This window comes from Lynx canadensis, chromosome B4 (genome assembly GCF_007474595.2).
Source record: "Lynx canadensis isolate LIC74 chromosome B4, mLynCan4.pri.v2, whole genome shotgun sequence".
Classification (NCBI taxonomy): domain Eukaryota; kingdom Metazoa; phylum Chordata; class Mammalia; order Carnivora; family Felidae; genus Lynx; species Lynx canadensis.
This window is the reverse complement of record NC_044309.1, coordinates 20,100,190-20,117,828: the sequence shown is the minus strand read 5'-3', so window position 1 is coordinate 20,117,828 and position 17,639 is coordinate 20,100,190. Positions and strand designations below refer to the sequence as shown.

Genomic DNA, 17,639 nt, shown 5'->3' with positions numbered 1-17,639 from the left:
GACCCATGACCACCATGAGTTTGAACTGCGCCTAATTATATGTGTGATACAGTACAGTATTGTAAGTGTACTCTCCTGTGATTTTTTTAAAAATTTTTTTAATTTTTTACTTATTTAAATTCAAGTTTCTTAACATATAGTGTAGTACTGGTTTTAGGAGTAGAATTTAGTGATTCATCACTTACATATAACACCCAGTGATCATCCCAACAAGTGCCCTCCTTAATGTCCATCACCCATTTAGGCCAACCCCCACCTACCTCCCCTTCAGCAACCCTCGGGATGATTTTCTTAAGAATATTTTCTTTTCTCTACATTACTTTACTATAAGAATACAGTATCTAATACATATACAAAATATGTATTTATTCACTTTATTTTTTTAGTAAGGTCAACAGTAGACTATCAGTAATTAAGTTTTGGGGGGAATCAAAAGTTATACATGGATTTTCAACTGTGCAAGGAGTCAGCACCCATAACCCCTGCATTGTTCAAGGGTCAACTGTATAGCACCCCCATATAAGGAAAACTACAAAAAACAAAAAACAACTTGATGGAGAGAGACACCAAGTTTCTAGAAGTAAATATTCAATATTATAAAAAGATCAATTCTTCTAGGGGCGCCTGGGTGGCTCAGTTAAGCGTCCGACTTCGGCTCAGGTCATGATCTCGCAGTTTGTGAGTTCAAGCCCCGCGTCGGGCTCTGTGCTGACAGCTCAGAGCCTGGAGCCTGCTTCGGATTCTGTGTCTCCCTCTCCCTCTGCCCCTCCCCTGCTCACACTCTGACTCTGTCTTTCAATAATAAATAAACATTAAAAAAAAAAAATCAATTCTTCCTCAAAATAGTATTTCATTGTAATACTAATATAATCACAATTGTATTTTGTTAGTCCTAATGTTAATCTGGAAAAAGAAATCCATAACAATACTTGTTCTACCATGTACTATGGTGTATATAAAGCCATAATAATTTAGAATAGGTTTTAGGAAAAGAATAGACAGATGCAACAATGGAACAGAAAAAAAGTGTTCACAACATCCAAGAATTTAATAATGATTCAAACAGTATTTCATTTCTTTCTTTCTTTTTTTTTTTTTTTTAAAGTAACCTCTACGCCCAATGTGGGGCTCAAACTCACAACCCTGAGATCAAGAGTCTCAGGCTCTTCTGACTGAGCCAGCCAGGTGACCCAAAACAGTATTTCAAATCACTGTGTAAAACATAGATCATTCACTAGTGTTGAAAACTGGACTATGTGGTAGGGGAAAAGTTAGACACATACCTCACCATATTATAAAATGAACTCTAGGGGCGCCTGGGTGGCTCAGTCGGTTAAGTGTCCGACTTCAGCTCAGGTCACGATCTCGCGGTCCGCGAGTTTGAGCCCCACGTCGGGCTCTGGGCTGATGGCTCAGAGCCTGGAGCCTGCTTCCGATTCTGTGTCTCCCTCTCTCTCTGCCCCTCCCCCGTTCATGCTCTGTCTCTCTCTGTCTCAAAAATAAATAAACGTTTAAAAAAAATAAAATAAAATAAAAATAAAATGAACTCTAAATGGATAAAAGATTTATACCTAAATAATTCTTCCTTCTTCCCTCCCTCTCTTACTCCTTGAATACATTAGTCTTAAAGCCTTAAGGTGGGTCCAAGCATGGCAGCATCCATGCCAGGGAAGGGAGAAGTCCAACACAGGTGTCAAAGCCCCAGCAGAGCTGGCTCCCATCGGGGTTTTGGAGGTAGAGGGGAAGGCAGTGCCACACCCTGAGCAAGGTGATGAGACCAACTATTTGAGGGATGAGGGAATAGTGGTGGCCTGGAGCTGAGTGTCAAATACCACAACTAATACAAAGGGTAGCCAATGCAGGGAAGCAACAGCAACCCAGAGTGATGTGTGGAATCCAAACCAGGTTAGGGTGGTCATTGCATTAGGGGATGGGAGCAACGTTAATACAAGAGAGATTGATCAAATAAGCAAACACATTGAGGATAATGGGAGTCAGATTTCTCACTGTTGGCGTGAGAGTCATAAACATAAAAAAGTTTATGTTTATGTTAAATTTGTGTTCGTAAACTTGGAAAATCCTGCATTGCTGGATTGGATTTGGAGAAATTACTAAGAGTTTATGGTTCTCTATATATACAGAAATACATATGTGTATAACGTATACCCATACACTGAATCGGAAGTATCACTGTGACTTAACAGTCTTCAATATATAGAGATATCATTGAAAAAATACAGATGTGCACGTGCATATATCTCTGTATCTATATATACACATATATTTCCGGAGAGGGCCAGGGAATAGCAATATCCCAATAACAACAAGCACACTTAGTGCCCACTTTGGTTTCTAAAAGGAATCAATACTCCTTGGATAAATGGTGATGATTCATGGCTAGCTGGGTCAAAAATGACCCAAGATGAGCCTGAACATACTGTAGTGTCAAAACTAAAGAGCTCACAACCTTATTAAAACACAAAGCCAGTCTGAAGGGAGTCCCAGCAGACAAACCTGAGACAAAATGATCATTAAAATAAATGGCAGTAATAGGGAATGACCCATTAAAATAAAATAGTTAACACAGAAGTCCATGTTAGTCCACACTTCTATAAATGGGGACTGGAACAAGTTATTCCTTTAAGTGAACTACCAACTAAAAAAAAAAAATAAAAGTGGAGTGTCAACCGATGAATGTAAAACAAATGATGGAAACAGAAAACCACTACTTGTTATCAATTACAGTAATAAACTAATTAAGCCAAGAAACAACAATGGATGCTAAAATCAGTGGGTTAAAGGCACAAGGAACAAGATATTTACAGACAAAGCACTTCCTCCAAAATGCTTATTTATTACAAAGGGAAAGAAGATTAACTTCCCAGTGAAGAAACCTTACAGATACCACCTTAACCAAGTGATCAAGGTAACATCAAGTAATGGGGAAATCATGTACCACCTGACAGGATGCAATCACAGCATCACTTCTGTGACATTCCTGCCAAAATACAAGATCTAAAACTTAATCATGAGGAAACATCAGAAAAAGCCAAATCGTGGAATATTCTACAAAATAACTGGCCTGTAATCTTCAGAAGTATCAAAGTTATGAAAGTTAAGGAAAACTGAGTTACTATTTGAGATTACAAGACAAAATGCAATCTGTGATCCTTTTGCTATGAACGGCTTAACTGGGGAAATGGAAACATGAATGAAAATTAGGGAAATGATGAAGTCTGTGGATTAGACAGTAATAATGCATGAATTCTGATGGCTGTATTCTGGTCATGCAGGAGAAAGTACTTTCTTACAGGAAATGCATGTTAAAGCATCTGGGGTCTGAGTATATAATGATAAATAACTCTGAAATGGTTTAGGAGAGGAAGAGCTCTTTACACTATTAATGCAACCTTTAAGTTTGAAGTTACTTGAAAATTGAAAGGAAAACCAAGTATTTAAAAACATGAACTTAGGTGCACTTGTGTGGCTTGGTTAAAAGGCCACTTCGGCTCAAGTCATGATCTCACAGTTTGAGTTTGGGCTCTGCGTGGGGCTCTGTGCTGACAGCTCAGAGCCTAGAGGCTGCTTCAGGTTCTGTGTCTCCCTCCCTCTCTCTCTCTCTCTCTCTCTCTCTCTCTCTCTCACTGCCCTTCCCTCACTTGTGGGGGTGCGCGCACGCTCGCGCTCTCTCTCTCAAAAATGAATAAACATTTTTTAAAAAAAACACGAACTTGAAAGCACTAAAAAAAAGTCTTATACAGTAACATAAAGATTTTCTTTGGAAGTATCTGAGTGGCTCAGTCGGTTAAGCATCTGACTTCAGCTCACATTATGATCTCGCAGTTTGTGAGTTCGAGCCCTACGTTGGGCCCTGTGCTGACAGCTCAGAGCCTGGAGCCTGCTTCGGATTCTGTGTCTCCCTCTCTCTGCCCCTCCCCTACTCATGCTGTGTCTCTTTCTCTCAAAAATAAATAATTTTTTTTTTAAAAAAAGAAAGATTTTCTTTGTATGGTGTCAAAAGCAGAAACAATAGAAGATAGTTGTGTAAATTATATAAAAATGTTAAACTTCTCAACTAGAAAAAACCCGCTAGAGTACCGACAATAATTTTAAAAAACTGAAGACATAATGAAAGTTAAAAAGCAAATGTTGAATTATGGGCAAAAGCATACACAGCAAGTACATAAGACAAATGAAAGAAACCTCTAATATAAAAAACACTTTGGAGGCACCTAGGTGGCTCAGTCAGCGTCTGACTACTGATTTCTGCTCAGGTTATGATCTCACGATTCATGAGTTCCAGCCCCATGTCTGGCTCTCCACTGACAGCGGAGAGCCTGCTTGAGGTTGTCAGTCTCCCTTTCCCTCTCCCTCTCTCACAAAAATAAACAAACATTAAAAAAAAAAAAAAACACTTTGTTAAAAAATAAATAAAAACAGGGCTCCTGGGTGGCTCTGTCAGTTAAGTGCCTGACTTCGACTCAGGTCATGATCTCACGGTTCCTGAGTTTGAGACCCACGTTGGGCTCTGCACTGACAGTGCAGAACCTGCTGGGGATTCTCTCTCTCCCTCTCTCTGCCCCTGTCCCAGCCTCTCTCTCTCAAAATAAATAAATAAACTTTAAAAAAATAAATAAAGCTCTACAGAAGAGAGCAGATTTTAAAAGAAAAAATAGAAGTGCCTGGGTGGCTGAGTCAGTTCAGCGTCCAACTTTGTGGCTCAGGTCAAGATTTCATGGTTCGTGGGTTCGAGCACCACTTTAGGCTCTGTGCTGACAGCTCAGAGCCTGGAGCCTGCTTCTGATTCTGGGTCTCCCTCTCTCTGCCCCTCCCCTGCTTGCTCACGCATGTGCTGCACACTCTCCCTCTCAAAAATAAGTAAAACAGTAAAAAAAAAGAAGGAAAAAGAAAAAAGAAAAACATTACAATATTAAAACAAACAAAGAGCTTTTCAAGGTCAACAAACATGAAATGCTTTTTTTAAAAACTGTAGGGGCTCCTGGGTGGCTCAGTCAGTTAAACGGCCGACTTTGGCTCAGGTCATGATCTCGCGGTCCGTGGGTTCGAGCCCCGCCGTCGGGCTCTGTGCTAACAGCTCGGAGCCTGGAGCCTGTTTCGAATTCTGTTTCTCCTTCTCTCTGACCCTCCCCCGATCATGCTCTGTCTCTCTCTGTCTCAAAAATAAATAAACGTTTAGGGGCGCCTGGGTGGCTCAGTCGGTTGTGTCCGACTTCGACTCAGGTCATGATCTCCCAGTCTGTGAGTTCGAGCCCCGCGTCGGGCTCTGTGCTGACAGCTCAGAGCCTGGAGCCTGTTTCAGATTCTGTGTCTCCCTCTCTCTGACCCTCCCCCGTTCATGCTCTGTTCTCTCTGTCTCAAAAATAAATAAACGCTAAAAAAAAAAAATTTTTTTAATAAAAAAAAATAAAAAATAAATAAATAAATAAACGTTTTAAAAAAAATTTTTTTTAAAGTGTAAAATATTTAACCTTACTGTTTACTCAGAAAAAAATCAGACACTAATATCTTTCACTAAAAAGAATAGCGAAGATTTTTTTAATGGTAATATATAGTGCACTTACCAGGATATAAGGTTATTAGCACTGTCACCTATTACTCATGTAGCATAAATTAGAAACTGCATTCCACAGTACAATTTCATACAATATATTTATGGAAGCTTCCAAAACATTCGCACCCCTTTACACAGAGATTCTGTTGCTACGTACAAGCCAAAGCCAAAGCCAAACCCAATCAAGGCCCTTCAACAGTTAGGCATTCCTTAACCAGTTTATCAAAACTAATAATACTGTATATTACATGCTAACTATCCACTAAAAATAATGTCAAAAACGTAACTGATTGATACGAGAAGATGTTCAGGGTTGATAAATTTCAAAAACAAACCAGTATAAGCAATATAATCCAATTTTAATAAATATATATTACATATAAAAATGTACACACACACAAAAATCTAAAAGGATCAGAAAAGAGAAGATTAGGATGACTTCTGTCTTGCACTTTTCTATTTGTTTCCTGTATTTTTAAATTTTAAAAATAAATATTAATAACCTATATTGTAAAATGTTTAACACAAAAATATTTGTGTTAGAACTGGTGGTAGTGAGAATTTCTCCCCACAAATGAAATAAAGTAACAGTACCTTAAATTAATGGTGACACCATACCTAAAGACATATTGGGTGAAAGAAAAATCATCTAACATACAAAAAGAGAATGAAGCAATAATATATATATGTACTATAAATCAAGAAAAAGATATGGGGGAGCAAAGCAAAGAAAATATTAACTAAGTTGCTAAGAAAAAGCTAACAACAAAAATCCTATCTTGGGGATAGAAAAAAACTGGGGAAAGGAAAAGAAGCACGTAGTATTCTGTAATAGGGTTATTTTTCAAGAAAGGATGTATGGTATCAAAACAAATGTTATACCAAATAATGATTAATTCGAATTTAATAGAACCTTTATGTTTGAAAGAACCTAAAAAGCCAGTAATTCTTAAAGGACAAATCTATATAAGGACGGAAATGTCACATAAACGTTAAAATGCTAAATACCTAGGTGAGTATAAAAGGTAATATATTTTTGTTTGTGTTGTACTCCTGTGACTTTACAACATATTTTAATAAATGTAGTTTACCATTTAGTAATTATCCTTTTTTCAAATCTCTCTGGAATCTGGAGGCCTATGATTTAAATTTTTTTAATGAAAGCCTATAATAAAACAAAATACAAAAAAAAATCCTTTTACATTTCCCAGTTTTAGAAAAAGTTGTATTTAAACATCAATAAAATAACATCCACTGTACCTTATTGTAACGATCATGTGGAACAGACTGTAAAACAATTGGTTCCATTGTAGAAACATTGGCAAACTGTACCTCTGGAATATACAGGGCACAAACCACATGAGCCCAACCTAAAAATAAATAAAAATAATGTCATTTTCCAGTTTTCAATAAAACTTTTTCAAAGATAAACAAAATCATTAACTTCCTAAAGAGATCCCTTCAAAGCCTAGTTAAGCAAAAGTACAACAAAAAGATGAACAAATTCTCATTACTGACTATAAATAGTCAAACCACTACTGATAAAGCACTCCATCATTTCTCCAGCACATCGGCACAAACAAAAGAACATTCTCAAAATGCAAATGCTAGCACGGACACTTCTTATAAGAGCACACTAAATGATTTGAATCAACACTACTTCTGAGAACCACTATGAGAAAATAAGAAAGCTTTAGAGGCGCCTGGGTGGCTCAGTCAGTTAAGTGTACGACTTCGGCTCAGGGCATGATCTCACAGTTTGTGGATTCAAGCCCCCCCATCGGGCTCTGCGCTGACAGTGTGGACCCAGTTTAGGATTCTCTCTGCCTCCCACCGCCACTCACGCTTATTCTCTTTCTCAAAATAAATAAACTTTAAATTAAAAAGTAAGAAGCTTTATAGTTGAATACCTAAAATTAAAATTTTAATCTTAAAAGTCAATTATTAAAATTTTAACTTTTATATTAATATTGATACTTTAAATACTAGTACTAACATTCATTATTTTACTGTTTCAATATTTAACTTAAAATATTTTAGCAATTAATAAATATTAATGTTTTGGGGCACCAGGTGGCTTGAGTGAGTTAAGCATCCAACTCTTGGTTTCAGCTCAGGTCATCATCTCATAGTTCATGACTTCGAGCCCCACATCGGACTCTGGGCTGACAGCACGGAGCCTGCCTGGGATTCACTCTCTCCCTCTCTCTCTGCCCCCTCCCCTGCTTGCTCTCTCAAAATAAATAAACTTAAAACAATTTTTTTAATAATAATAAACAAATGAGTATTAATGTTTTAGTTTTTGAAATGTGGCTGAAACTATCAAAGAACTGTGATAATGAGGAAATACTGAGCCAAAATTGGAAAATAATGAAAGTCCAAGGAGGTGAGTACAGCTTTTGGCCACTTTTGCCCCCCCACTGCCTATTTCACAGAAAGCAGGTAAAAAGGGTAAAAGGTGGTTTTGACAAACTCAGAAGGCTGGAAGTACAGGGATCTATGTCCACAGACAACTGAAGGAGAAGGGGAAGGAGTAAGCCCCTCCCTTCCTTCCAGCTGAGACACTGAAGGCTGCAAGCCAGAATAATCCAAGTACACAGGCCCTCAAAGAGATTGCACCTAGGCTTTAAGTTCATCTCAAACTCTGAAACTGGACTCATGTTATACTAAATTACAAGTGCCCCCAGGCACCAGACAGAAGCAAATTATACATCCTCTCTGGAGGAAAACAATGTAATCTTGACTACAAATAACTTCTACTACTATTGGTTCATTATCATTTTCAGCACAATAAAAAGTACCAAACACATGAAAGACACAACATAAATGAAAACCAGCAGAAACAAGAAAGTCAAACCAGATCTATATTTTGGAGTTTTAGCCACAGACATTAAAATAAGTATACTTATTATGCTCAAATACAACACAAAGTTGAAAATTTTTTCAAAGAACTGAAAACTATAATAATAAATAAAAAATTCTAGAAGTAAAAACAAAAATTTGTTCAAAATCAATGGATGGGATCAACAATGGTTTAGACATAGATGAAAACAGAATTAGAAGGCAACAACAAAATAGGTCAGAAGAAAATGTCCAGAATGTTAGCACAAAACACAAAAGTGTGAAAAATACAGTAACAGGACAAGAAGCATGAAGAATATAATCAGCAGGTCTCACACACATGTAATTAGAATCCCAGAGAAATGTGAGAGACAAAGTAGCACAAAAGCAAAATTTCAAATGATAATACCTAAAAACTTTCCAGAACAGAACACAGCAAATCATGGACAGAAGAAACACAGTAAATCTCAGAATAAATAAAAACAAATCCATACCTAGGCCAATTAGTAAACCTATAGAAAACCAAAAGAAAGAGATAAAAATCTTCATACAACCAAAAGGCAAGTTATCATCAAAAGAACAACTGGTAGGGGCGCCTGGGTGGCGCAGTCGGTTAAGCGTCCGACTTCAGCCAGGTCACGACCTCGCGGTCCGTGAGTTCGAGCCCCGCGTCGGGCTCTGGGCTGATGGCTCAGAGCCTGGAGCCTGTTTCCGATTCTGTGTCTCCCTCTCTCTCTGCCCCTCCCCCGTTCATGCTCTGTCTCTCTCTGTCCCAAAAATAAATAAACGTTGAAAAAAAAAAATTTTTAAAAAGAACAACTGGATATCAGAGTAGCTAAAATGAACAAATCGGGAGACTATAGATGCTGGACAGGATGTGGAGAAACGGGAACCCTCTTGCACTGTTGGTGGGAATACAAACTGGCGTAGCCACTCTGGAAAACAGTGTGGAGGTTCCTCAAAAAAATTAAAAATAGATCTACCCTATGACCCAGCAATAGCACTGCTAGGAATTTACCCAAGGGACACAGGAGTGCTAACGTGTAGGGGCACTCGTACCCCAATGTTTTTTTTTTTTTTTAATTTTTTTTTTCCAACGTTTATTTATTTTTGGGACAGAGAGAGACAGAGCATGAACGGGGGAGGGGCAGAGAGAGAGGGAGACACAGAACCGGAAACAGTCTCCAGGCTCCGAGCCATCAGCCCAGAGCCCGACGCGGGGCTCGAACTCACAGACCGCGAGATCGTGACCTGGCTGAAGTCGGACGCTTAACCGACTGCGCCACCCAGGCGCCCCCGTACCCCAATGTTTATAGCAGCACTTTCAACAATAGCCAAATTATGGAAAGAGCCTAATTGTCCATCAGTTGATAAATGGATAAAGAAGTTGTGGTTTATATATACACTGGAATACTACTTGGCAATGAGAAAGAATGAAATATGGCCTTTTGTAGCAACGTGGATGGAACTGGAGAGTGTTATGCTAAGTGAAAGAAGTCATACAGAGAAAGAGAGATACCATATGTTTTCATTCTTATGTGGATCCTGAGAAACTTACCAGAAGACCATGGGGGGTGGGGGGGGAGAGGAAAAAAAGAAAAAGGTTAGAGTGGGAGAGAGCCAAAGCATAAGAGACTCTTAAAAACTGAGAACAAACTGAGGGTTGATGGGGGGTGGCAAAGAGGGGAGGGTGGGTGATGGGTATTGAGGAGGGCACCTTTTCGGATGAGCACTGGGTATTGTATGCAAACCAATCTGACAATAAATTTTGTGTTTAAATAAACAAACAAACAAACAAACAACTGGATAAATAAAGTCCAAAACTATCTTTAAACAGATTTCAATTAAAGGGAACACTAAGTAATTTTCCTCAGGCAATGGAAAAATGAGCCAAGAAGAAAGGTCCAAGATGAAGTAAAAAAATGATAAGCATATAGGTACTTTTAATGGCTACTGACTAGATAAAACAACAATATTCTCTTCCAGTGAAAATACACGACTGCTTACATCACAAGTTAAAAGTTTATCTGGTAAAGTTTTCAGTGTATATAAATTTAACACATATTAAAACTACAGTAAAGACTGGAGAAGAAGGTAAAAGAGATCTATATGGTTTCAGTGTTTTTACATTTTGTGTGAAGCAGTACACAGAGTAGTCTAAAATTATTAGTATGAGAACTGTAATCCCAAGAGCAACTACTATATACACAAATACGGCCAAAAAGATAATTTAATGCAATTAATTAAATTTAAATGCAACGCTAAGTGCATTATTAAACTGATTAAATGCAATGCTAAAAAATATTCAAATAATCACAAAGAAGGGGGAAAAAAGGGAAGAAAGGAATAAAGTAAAAATCAAAGTTAAAGAATAGGTGGCACCTGGCTGTCTAGGTCAGAAGAGCATGAGGCTCTTGATCTCAGGGTCATGAGTTCAAGCCCCATGTTGGGTGTAGAGATACAAAAAATAAATAAACTTTTTTTAAAAAAAGAAAAAAATAGCAGACTTCTTCTGGTCAAGATGGAGAAACAGGGACCATATTTGGCTTCTTGCATGCACAATACATATTTCCCATGGCAAAAAAAAGAATAAAAAGATAAAATAATTGAGACAATGGTTTTCAAGACGCTGTGTATCAGATAACAACGACAGTAATCCCAAAGAAACAATAAACAAATGAGATGAGCTCTCAGTTTGCCCAGTTTAACATCTTGAGAATTCTTCCAGGCCAAGGCACAGGGAGAGAAACTAAGGCCAAGCCCAGAACACTCCCAAAGTTCACATCAGGTAAGACCAAGGCAGCTAAAACTGTAAGGACAAAGCACCAGAAATGAAAACTCTTTACAGAGAGAACAAATGCTCACAGAGAGATACAGAGAACACCATTTGAATATTAAAGGACTGAACATATGAGAGAAAATTACCTGAGGTTGAAAAAAGAACCATCCAAAAAGAAGTAAAGGAAACTGTATCCAGCAGACAGGAAGAGCTAGGAACATTGCCTGGTCTCCTTAGCCAGACTGAAAAACCTCAACTCTCAGGACATTGGGTATCTGAATACTCAGAAAGATCTTGCCTCCATAGTGGGAAATAATTACCCCTAGACCAAGTACTGCTCCTAATAAATCATAAGAGCAGGACCTGACAGGATCTAACTATTTCTAAGGAACCTAACTGTATTTCAGAACAAACCTGAAGAAGATATAAAGGAAGGCAAAATTCCCAGACTTCCATCAGCCACAATAGTGGAGTAGGAAGCTCCAAGAGTACCTTCCACCATGGAAATATCACAAAATCACGCAGGAACCGTCAGAACCAATTTTGTTAGCACTCTGGAAAAGAGAATGAAAGGTTTGCAGCAACCAAACACTAAATCAAGAAAAGGGCAACTTAAAAAATGGCAGGAAAGCTTTGGGCATTTTTCCTTTCCTATAACCCATGCCCACCCTACGTTTAGCAGAGGTCTTGAAGACAGCACTGAGTTTGAGTTTTCAATGTGGAACCCTAGTTCTTTCTCCATTCCAAAAGTTCAGAAAGTTAAGTACAGACACAAAAGATACAAAAAAGATCCACAGTAAACAACTGTTTAAACAAAAATACCGGGGAATTTGTTGTGGGGTTTATAACAAAAATAAATGCATGACAACAATTGCATAAAGGCCAAAAAAAAGAGAAATGGAATTAAATTATTTTGAGGATCTTATACTATATGAGTAGTAGTATAATAATAACACTTGATGGTAAACTCTACTGAGACAAAGATGTAAACTTTAAGCCCTAAGACAATGACTAACGTAACACAACAAAATTCATGGCTAATAACACAACAAAGTAGACAAGATGGAATCATAAACATTTCAAAAGAAGGCCAGAAAAGAAAAAAAGAGAACAAAAACAAAAGGAGCAAATAAAAAACAAGTATCAGGGCACCCAGCTGGCTCACTCAGCAGAGCATGCAACTCTTGTTCGAACCCCACACTGGGTGTAGACGTTACTTAAAAATATAAAATCTTGGGGTGCCTGGGTGGCTCAGTCAGTTAAGCAGCCGACTTCAGCTCAGGTCATGATCTCGCGGTCCGTGAGTTCGAGCCCCGCGTCGGGCTCTGTGCTGACAGCTCAGAGCCTGGAGCCTGCTTCAGATTCTGTGTCTCCCTCTCTCTGACCCTCCCCCATTCATGCTCTGTCTCTCTCTGTCTCAAAAATAAATAAACATTGGGGCGCCTGGGTGGCTCAGTCGGTTGAGCATCCGACTTCGGCTCAGGTCATGATCTCGCGGTCCGTGAGTTCAAGCCCCGCGTCAGGCTCTGTGCTGACCGCGCAGAGCCTGGAGCCTGTTTCAGATTCTGTGTCTCCCTCTCTCTCTGACCCTCCCCCATTCATGCTCTGTCTCTCTCAGTCTCAAAAATAAATATTAAAAAAAATTTTTTAAATAAAAAATAAAAATAAACATTAAAAAAATAAATAAATAAAATAAAATAAAATCTTTAAAAAATAAACAAAAAAAACAAGTATCAAGATGGTAGACCCAAATCTAACCATATCATTAGTCACACTAAATGTAAATTAACCAACCACCCCAATTAAAAAGCACAAATTGTTGGAATGAAAATAACAAGTGGTCAATAAGCACATGAAAAGATACTAGTCGTTAGAGAAATGAAAATCAAAAACAAACTGAAATACCCTTCATATCCACCAGGATGGCTAAAACCAAAAAGACAAACATTAGCAAGTATTGACAAGGATGTGGAAAAATTGGACAACTAATGCACTACAAGTAGAAATGTAAAATGGTACCTCCACTTTGGAAAACAGACCAGCAATTTCTCAAAAGGATAACAGTTAACATGTGACCCAGGAAATACACTCCCAAGAATAATCCAAAAAATTAAAACATATTTCTGCAAAAAAATTGTAAATGCATGTTCACAGCAGTATTATTCGTTCACAGCAGTATTCAAAATAATCAAGTGAAAACAACCCAAATATCCATCAACTTTTGAATGGTTAAGGAAAACATGGTATATCCATACACTGGAATATCAATTGGCAATTAAGTGAATTACTTAGACATGCTGCAACATGGGTGAATGTGGGAAATAGTGTGCTAGGTTAAAGAACCCAGTCACAAAAGACCACATATTTTATGATTCTAGCTATATGAAATATCTAGAACAGGGCAAATGGACACAGAATAGGTTAATTATTGCCTCGGGTGGAGGTGTTGAAGGGAAATAGGAAGTGAATGTTAATAATGGTGACAGTGTATCTTATGAAAATGTTCTAAAGTCGACTGTGATGATGGTCACACAAGTCTTTGAATATTTTTAAAACCAATGAATTGTGTGCTTTAAATCAATCAATTGTATGATATGTAAAGGTATTATATCTAAACAACTAACAATAAGAAAAAATTCAATTTTTTAAATGGGCATTTGATTTGAACACACACATCACCAAAGAAGATACAAGAATGTCAAATAACCACGTGAAAAAGAGCTGAAATTTTCTACTCATTACCAAAATGAAAATTAAAAGCAGAAGGATACCACTACATAACTATTAGAATGGCAAAAACTAAAGAGTGATCATACCAAGTGTTGAAGAGGATGTAGAGCAACTGGAACTCTCATACGCAGCTGGTGGGAATGTAAAATGTTACAACCACTTTAGAAAATAGTTTGTCAGTTCCTTGAAGAATTAAACATGTGAAGTGAAATAAGTCAGAGAAAGATAAATACCATATGATTCCACTCATATGTGGAATTTAAGAAACAAACAGACACAGGGGACGAGGGGGAAAAGAGAGAGAAGCAAACCATAAGAGACTTTTTTTTTTTTAAATATTTGCTTGGGTTTTTTTGAGAAAGACAGAGAGAGAGAGAGAGAGAGAGAGAGCATGAGCGGGGTAGGAGCAGAGAGCGAGTGAGCGAGTGAGATACCGAGGATTCAAAGCGGGCTCTGCACTGACAGGAGAGAGCTCAATGTGGGTCTCAGACTCACGAACCATGAGATCACCTGAGCCGAAGTCTGACACTTACCCCTACCGGAATGAGCCACCCAGGCACCCCAAGAGAGTCTTAACTATAGAAAACAAACTGAGGGTTGATGGAGGGAGGGAGGTGGGGGGATGGGCTAAATGGGTAGGTGGTGGGTATTATCATGGTGATGAGCACTGGGTGTTATATGAAAGTGATGAATCACTAAGTTCTACATCTGAAACCAATTTTACCATATATGTTAACTAACTAGAATTTAAATTAGAACTTGAAAAAAAGAATTAAACATGCACTTATTATTATAAACTAGCCATTTCATGCCTAAGTATTTACCCAAGACAAAAAAAGACTATGATTATAGAGAACATGTACTCAAATATTAACAGGATCTTAATTTGCAACACGTAAAACTAGAAACAATCTATCTACAGGTAAATAAACTGCTAGATCCATACAAGGGAAAAACAGTGAACCAAAAAGGGAATAAAATATTAATGCATGTCACAACAAGAATCTCAAATATTTATACTGATGGAAATAAGCCAGACAAAAATAGTGTCTGTATTACTATAAACCCATTTGAGTGTCTAGACGCACAAGCACATACATTCCACTTAAAACACAAGAAAATACAAATTAATCTATAGTAATGGAAAGCAGATGAATGGTTACCTGGGACAAGGCTGGGGAGGAGATGGGTTGGTACAAAAGAGATACAGTACAAAAGAATAAGAGGAAAGTTTTAAAAGCGATGGATATGTTCACTGCCTTAATTATGTTGATTTCATGGGTACATACAATAGTCAGAACTTAACAAGTTGTTCACTTTAAATATAGACAGTATACTGAATGTCAATCACAACTGTATAAAGCTGTTTTAAATACTTTTTTAAAGAACAAAAAGATCTCAATCCTAATTTCAATTCATACTAAATGTTAGTCATTTATATACAACAGGTAAGGGAGAGATTAAGAGGGCCAGAGTCGATTAAAATTTTAAAAAGACCATACTACCATATGCTGTCTGTAAGAGACACACTTTTAATAAAAAATGCTAAGTTTAGGGGCGCCTTGGGCTGTTCAGTCAGTTAAGCATCTGATTTCAGCTCAGGTCATGATCTCACAGTTCATGAGTTCAAGTCCCTCATCGGGCTCTCTGCTATCAACCCACTTTGGATCCTCTCTTCCCTTCTCTCTGTGCCCCTCTCCTGATCCTGTGTGTGCGCTCGCTCGCTTGCTCTCTCTCAAAAAAATGAAAAACAAATTTTTTAAAACCTTTAAAAAAAATACTGGTAAGTTTAAAGCAAATAAAGCAAATGTATGGAAAGTAATATATAATGCTAACAGTAAGAATACAAAGGCTGACATGACTATTTTGATGTCGTAGCACACTATGAAGCAAATACTCCATAGCTAAAAGGGGACATTTTCCTAATGATAAATAATTCATTACAAAAATCAACAATTAGAAAAGTATCTACACCTAATAAAAACACTTTAAAATACATAAAACACTTAACACTATTAAAGGAAGAAGCAGACGATGTTCCAATCGTTACAGATGTTTAACACACCAGACTCAGTAACTAACAGATGAAGTAGACCTCCCCCCCCAAAAATCAGTTAAGACTAATAAAAGAGCTTGAGTTCAACTACCTTATTCAACCGAAGAATATATATTCCTTTTCAAATGCATATGGTACATTCAACACAAACCATATGCTAATACCTAAAATAAGACTCAGTGAATTTTAAAGGATTAAAATCATCTAGAGTGTAATGAGTAACCACAATGAAATTAAATTAGCAACTAATAATAATTAGATAGCTACAAAAACCCCTAATATATGGAAAATAATAAACTTCTAAATAATTTAAAAATCTAACACAAAATCACAAGGGAAATTGGAAAACATTTGAACTGAATGGCAACAATTCAACAATATGCCAAATTTTGAGACATACTGCAAAAGCAGTCCTAGCAGGGAAACATATCTTTATATACTTTTACTACAAAAGAATGTCTCAATTCCAAGATCTAAGGTGCTACCTTAAGAAGTTAACAAAGAACAAAATATACAAAAAGTAACTAAAAGTAAGGAAACTAAATATACTAAAAGTAACTAAAAGTAAGGAAAGTGAAGATAAAAGGAGAAATCAATAAAATAGAAAACAGGCATATAACTAAAAATTAACAAAGCCAAGGGGCACCTGGGTGGCTCAGTCAGTTTAGCGTGCGAAACTTGATTTTGGCTCAGGTCCTAATCCCAGGGTCAAGGGATCAAGCCCCGAGTTGCACTCTGCGCTGGATATGGAGCCTGCTTGAGATTCTCTCTCTCTCTCCCTGTCTGCTCCTCCCCTGCTCTCACACTCAAGCACTCACTCTCTCTCCCTCTTCCAAATTAAACAAATAAACTTTAAAAAATAAACTTAAAAAGGTTTCTCGGGGCGCCTGGGTGGCGCAGTCGGTTAAGCGTCCGACTTCAGCCAGGTCACGATCTCGCGGTCCATGAGTTCGAGCCCCGCATCAGGCTCTGGGCTGATGGCTCGGAGCCTGGAGCCTGTTTCCGATTCTGTGTCTCCCTCTCTCTCTGCCCCTCCCCCGTTCATGCTCTGTCTCTCTCTGTCCCCCAAAAAATAAATAAACGTTGAAAAAAATTTAAAAAAATAAATAAATTAAAAAAAAAATAAATTGAAAAAAAAAAGGTTTCTCAAATAAAAAATAAAAAACAAAGGAACAAAACTGCAACTATCAACATAATTAAAAGTGAAATTTCAACACATCCCTCTCAAGTGGAGAAGAAATAATGGCCTACAATCATCACTTCTATTTAGTGTTGTGCTGTAAGTCTTAGTCAATGTAGTTAAGGCAAAAAAATCATATACATTCATTTTTATTGTGAGTTTTTTAAAAAGCACATAACATAAAATCCACTACCCTACCTATTTAAATGTACAGTTCAGAACAATTAAGTATATTCACATTGCGAAAGAGAACTCCAGAACTTTTTTCATCATGCAATCTGAAACTCTACACCCAGTAAACAATCACTCCCCTTTTTGCCTGTCTCCTCAACTCCTATAACCACTATACTTTCTGTCTCTATAAATCTGACCACTAAGTACCTCATATGAGTGGAATCATAAAGTATTTGTCCTTTTGTGATTGGCTTATTTCATTTAACACAACATCCTCAAGATTCAACCATGCTGTGGCATATTGCAA

General features: G+C 37.5%; 1 protein-coding gene across 13 annotated transcripts in view; it reads right to left on the bottom strand.

Annotated features, from left to right (window-relative positions):
* Positions 1-17,639, bottom strand: part of MLLT10 (MLLT10 histone lysine methyltransferase DOT1L cofactor) — a 243,168-nt gene that overhangs the window by 147,983 nt on the left and 77,546 nt on the right. For all 13 annotated transcript variants that reach the window (XM_030321048.1, XM_030321047.1, XM_030321054.1 and 10 more), the window contains one exon: positions 6,833-6,942. In XM_030321048.1, coding sequence (XP_030176908.1) covers positions 6,833-6,942 — 110 coding nt within the window. The remainder of the gene's footprint in view (positions 1-6,832; positions 6,943-17,639) is intronic.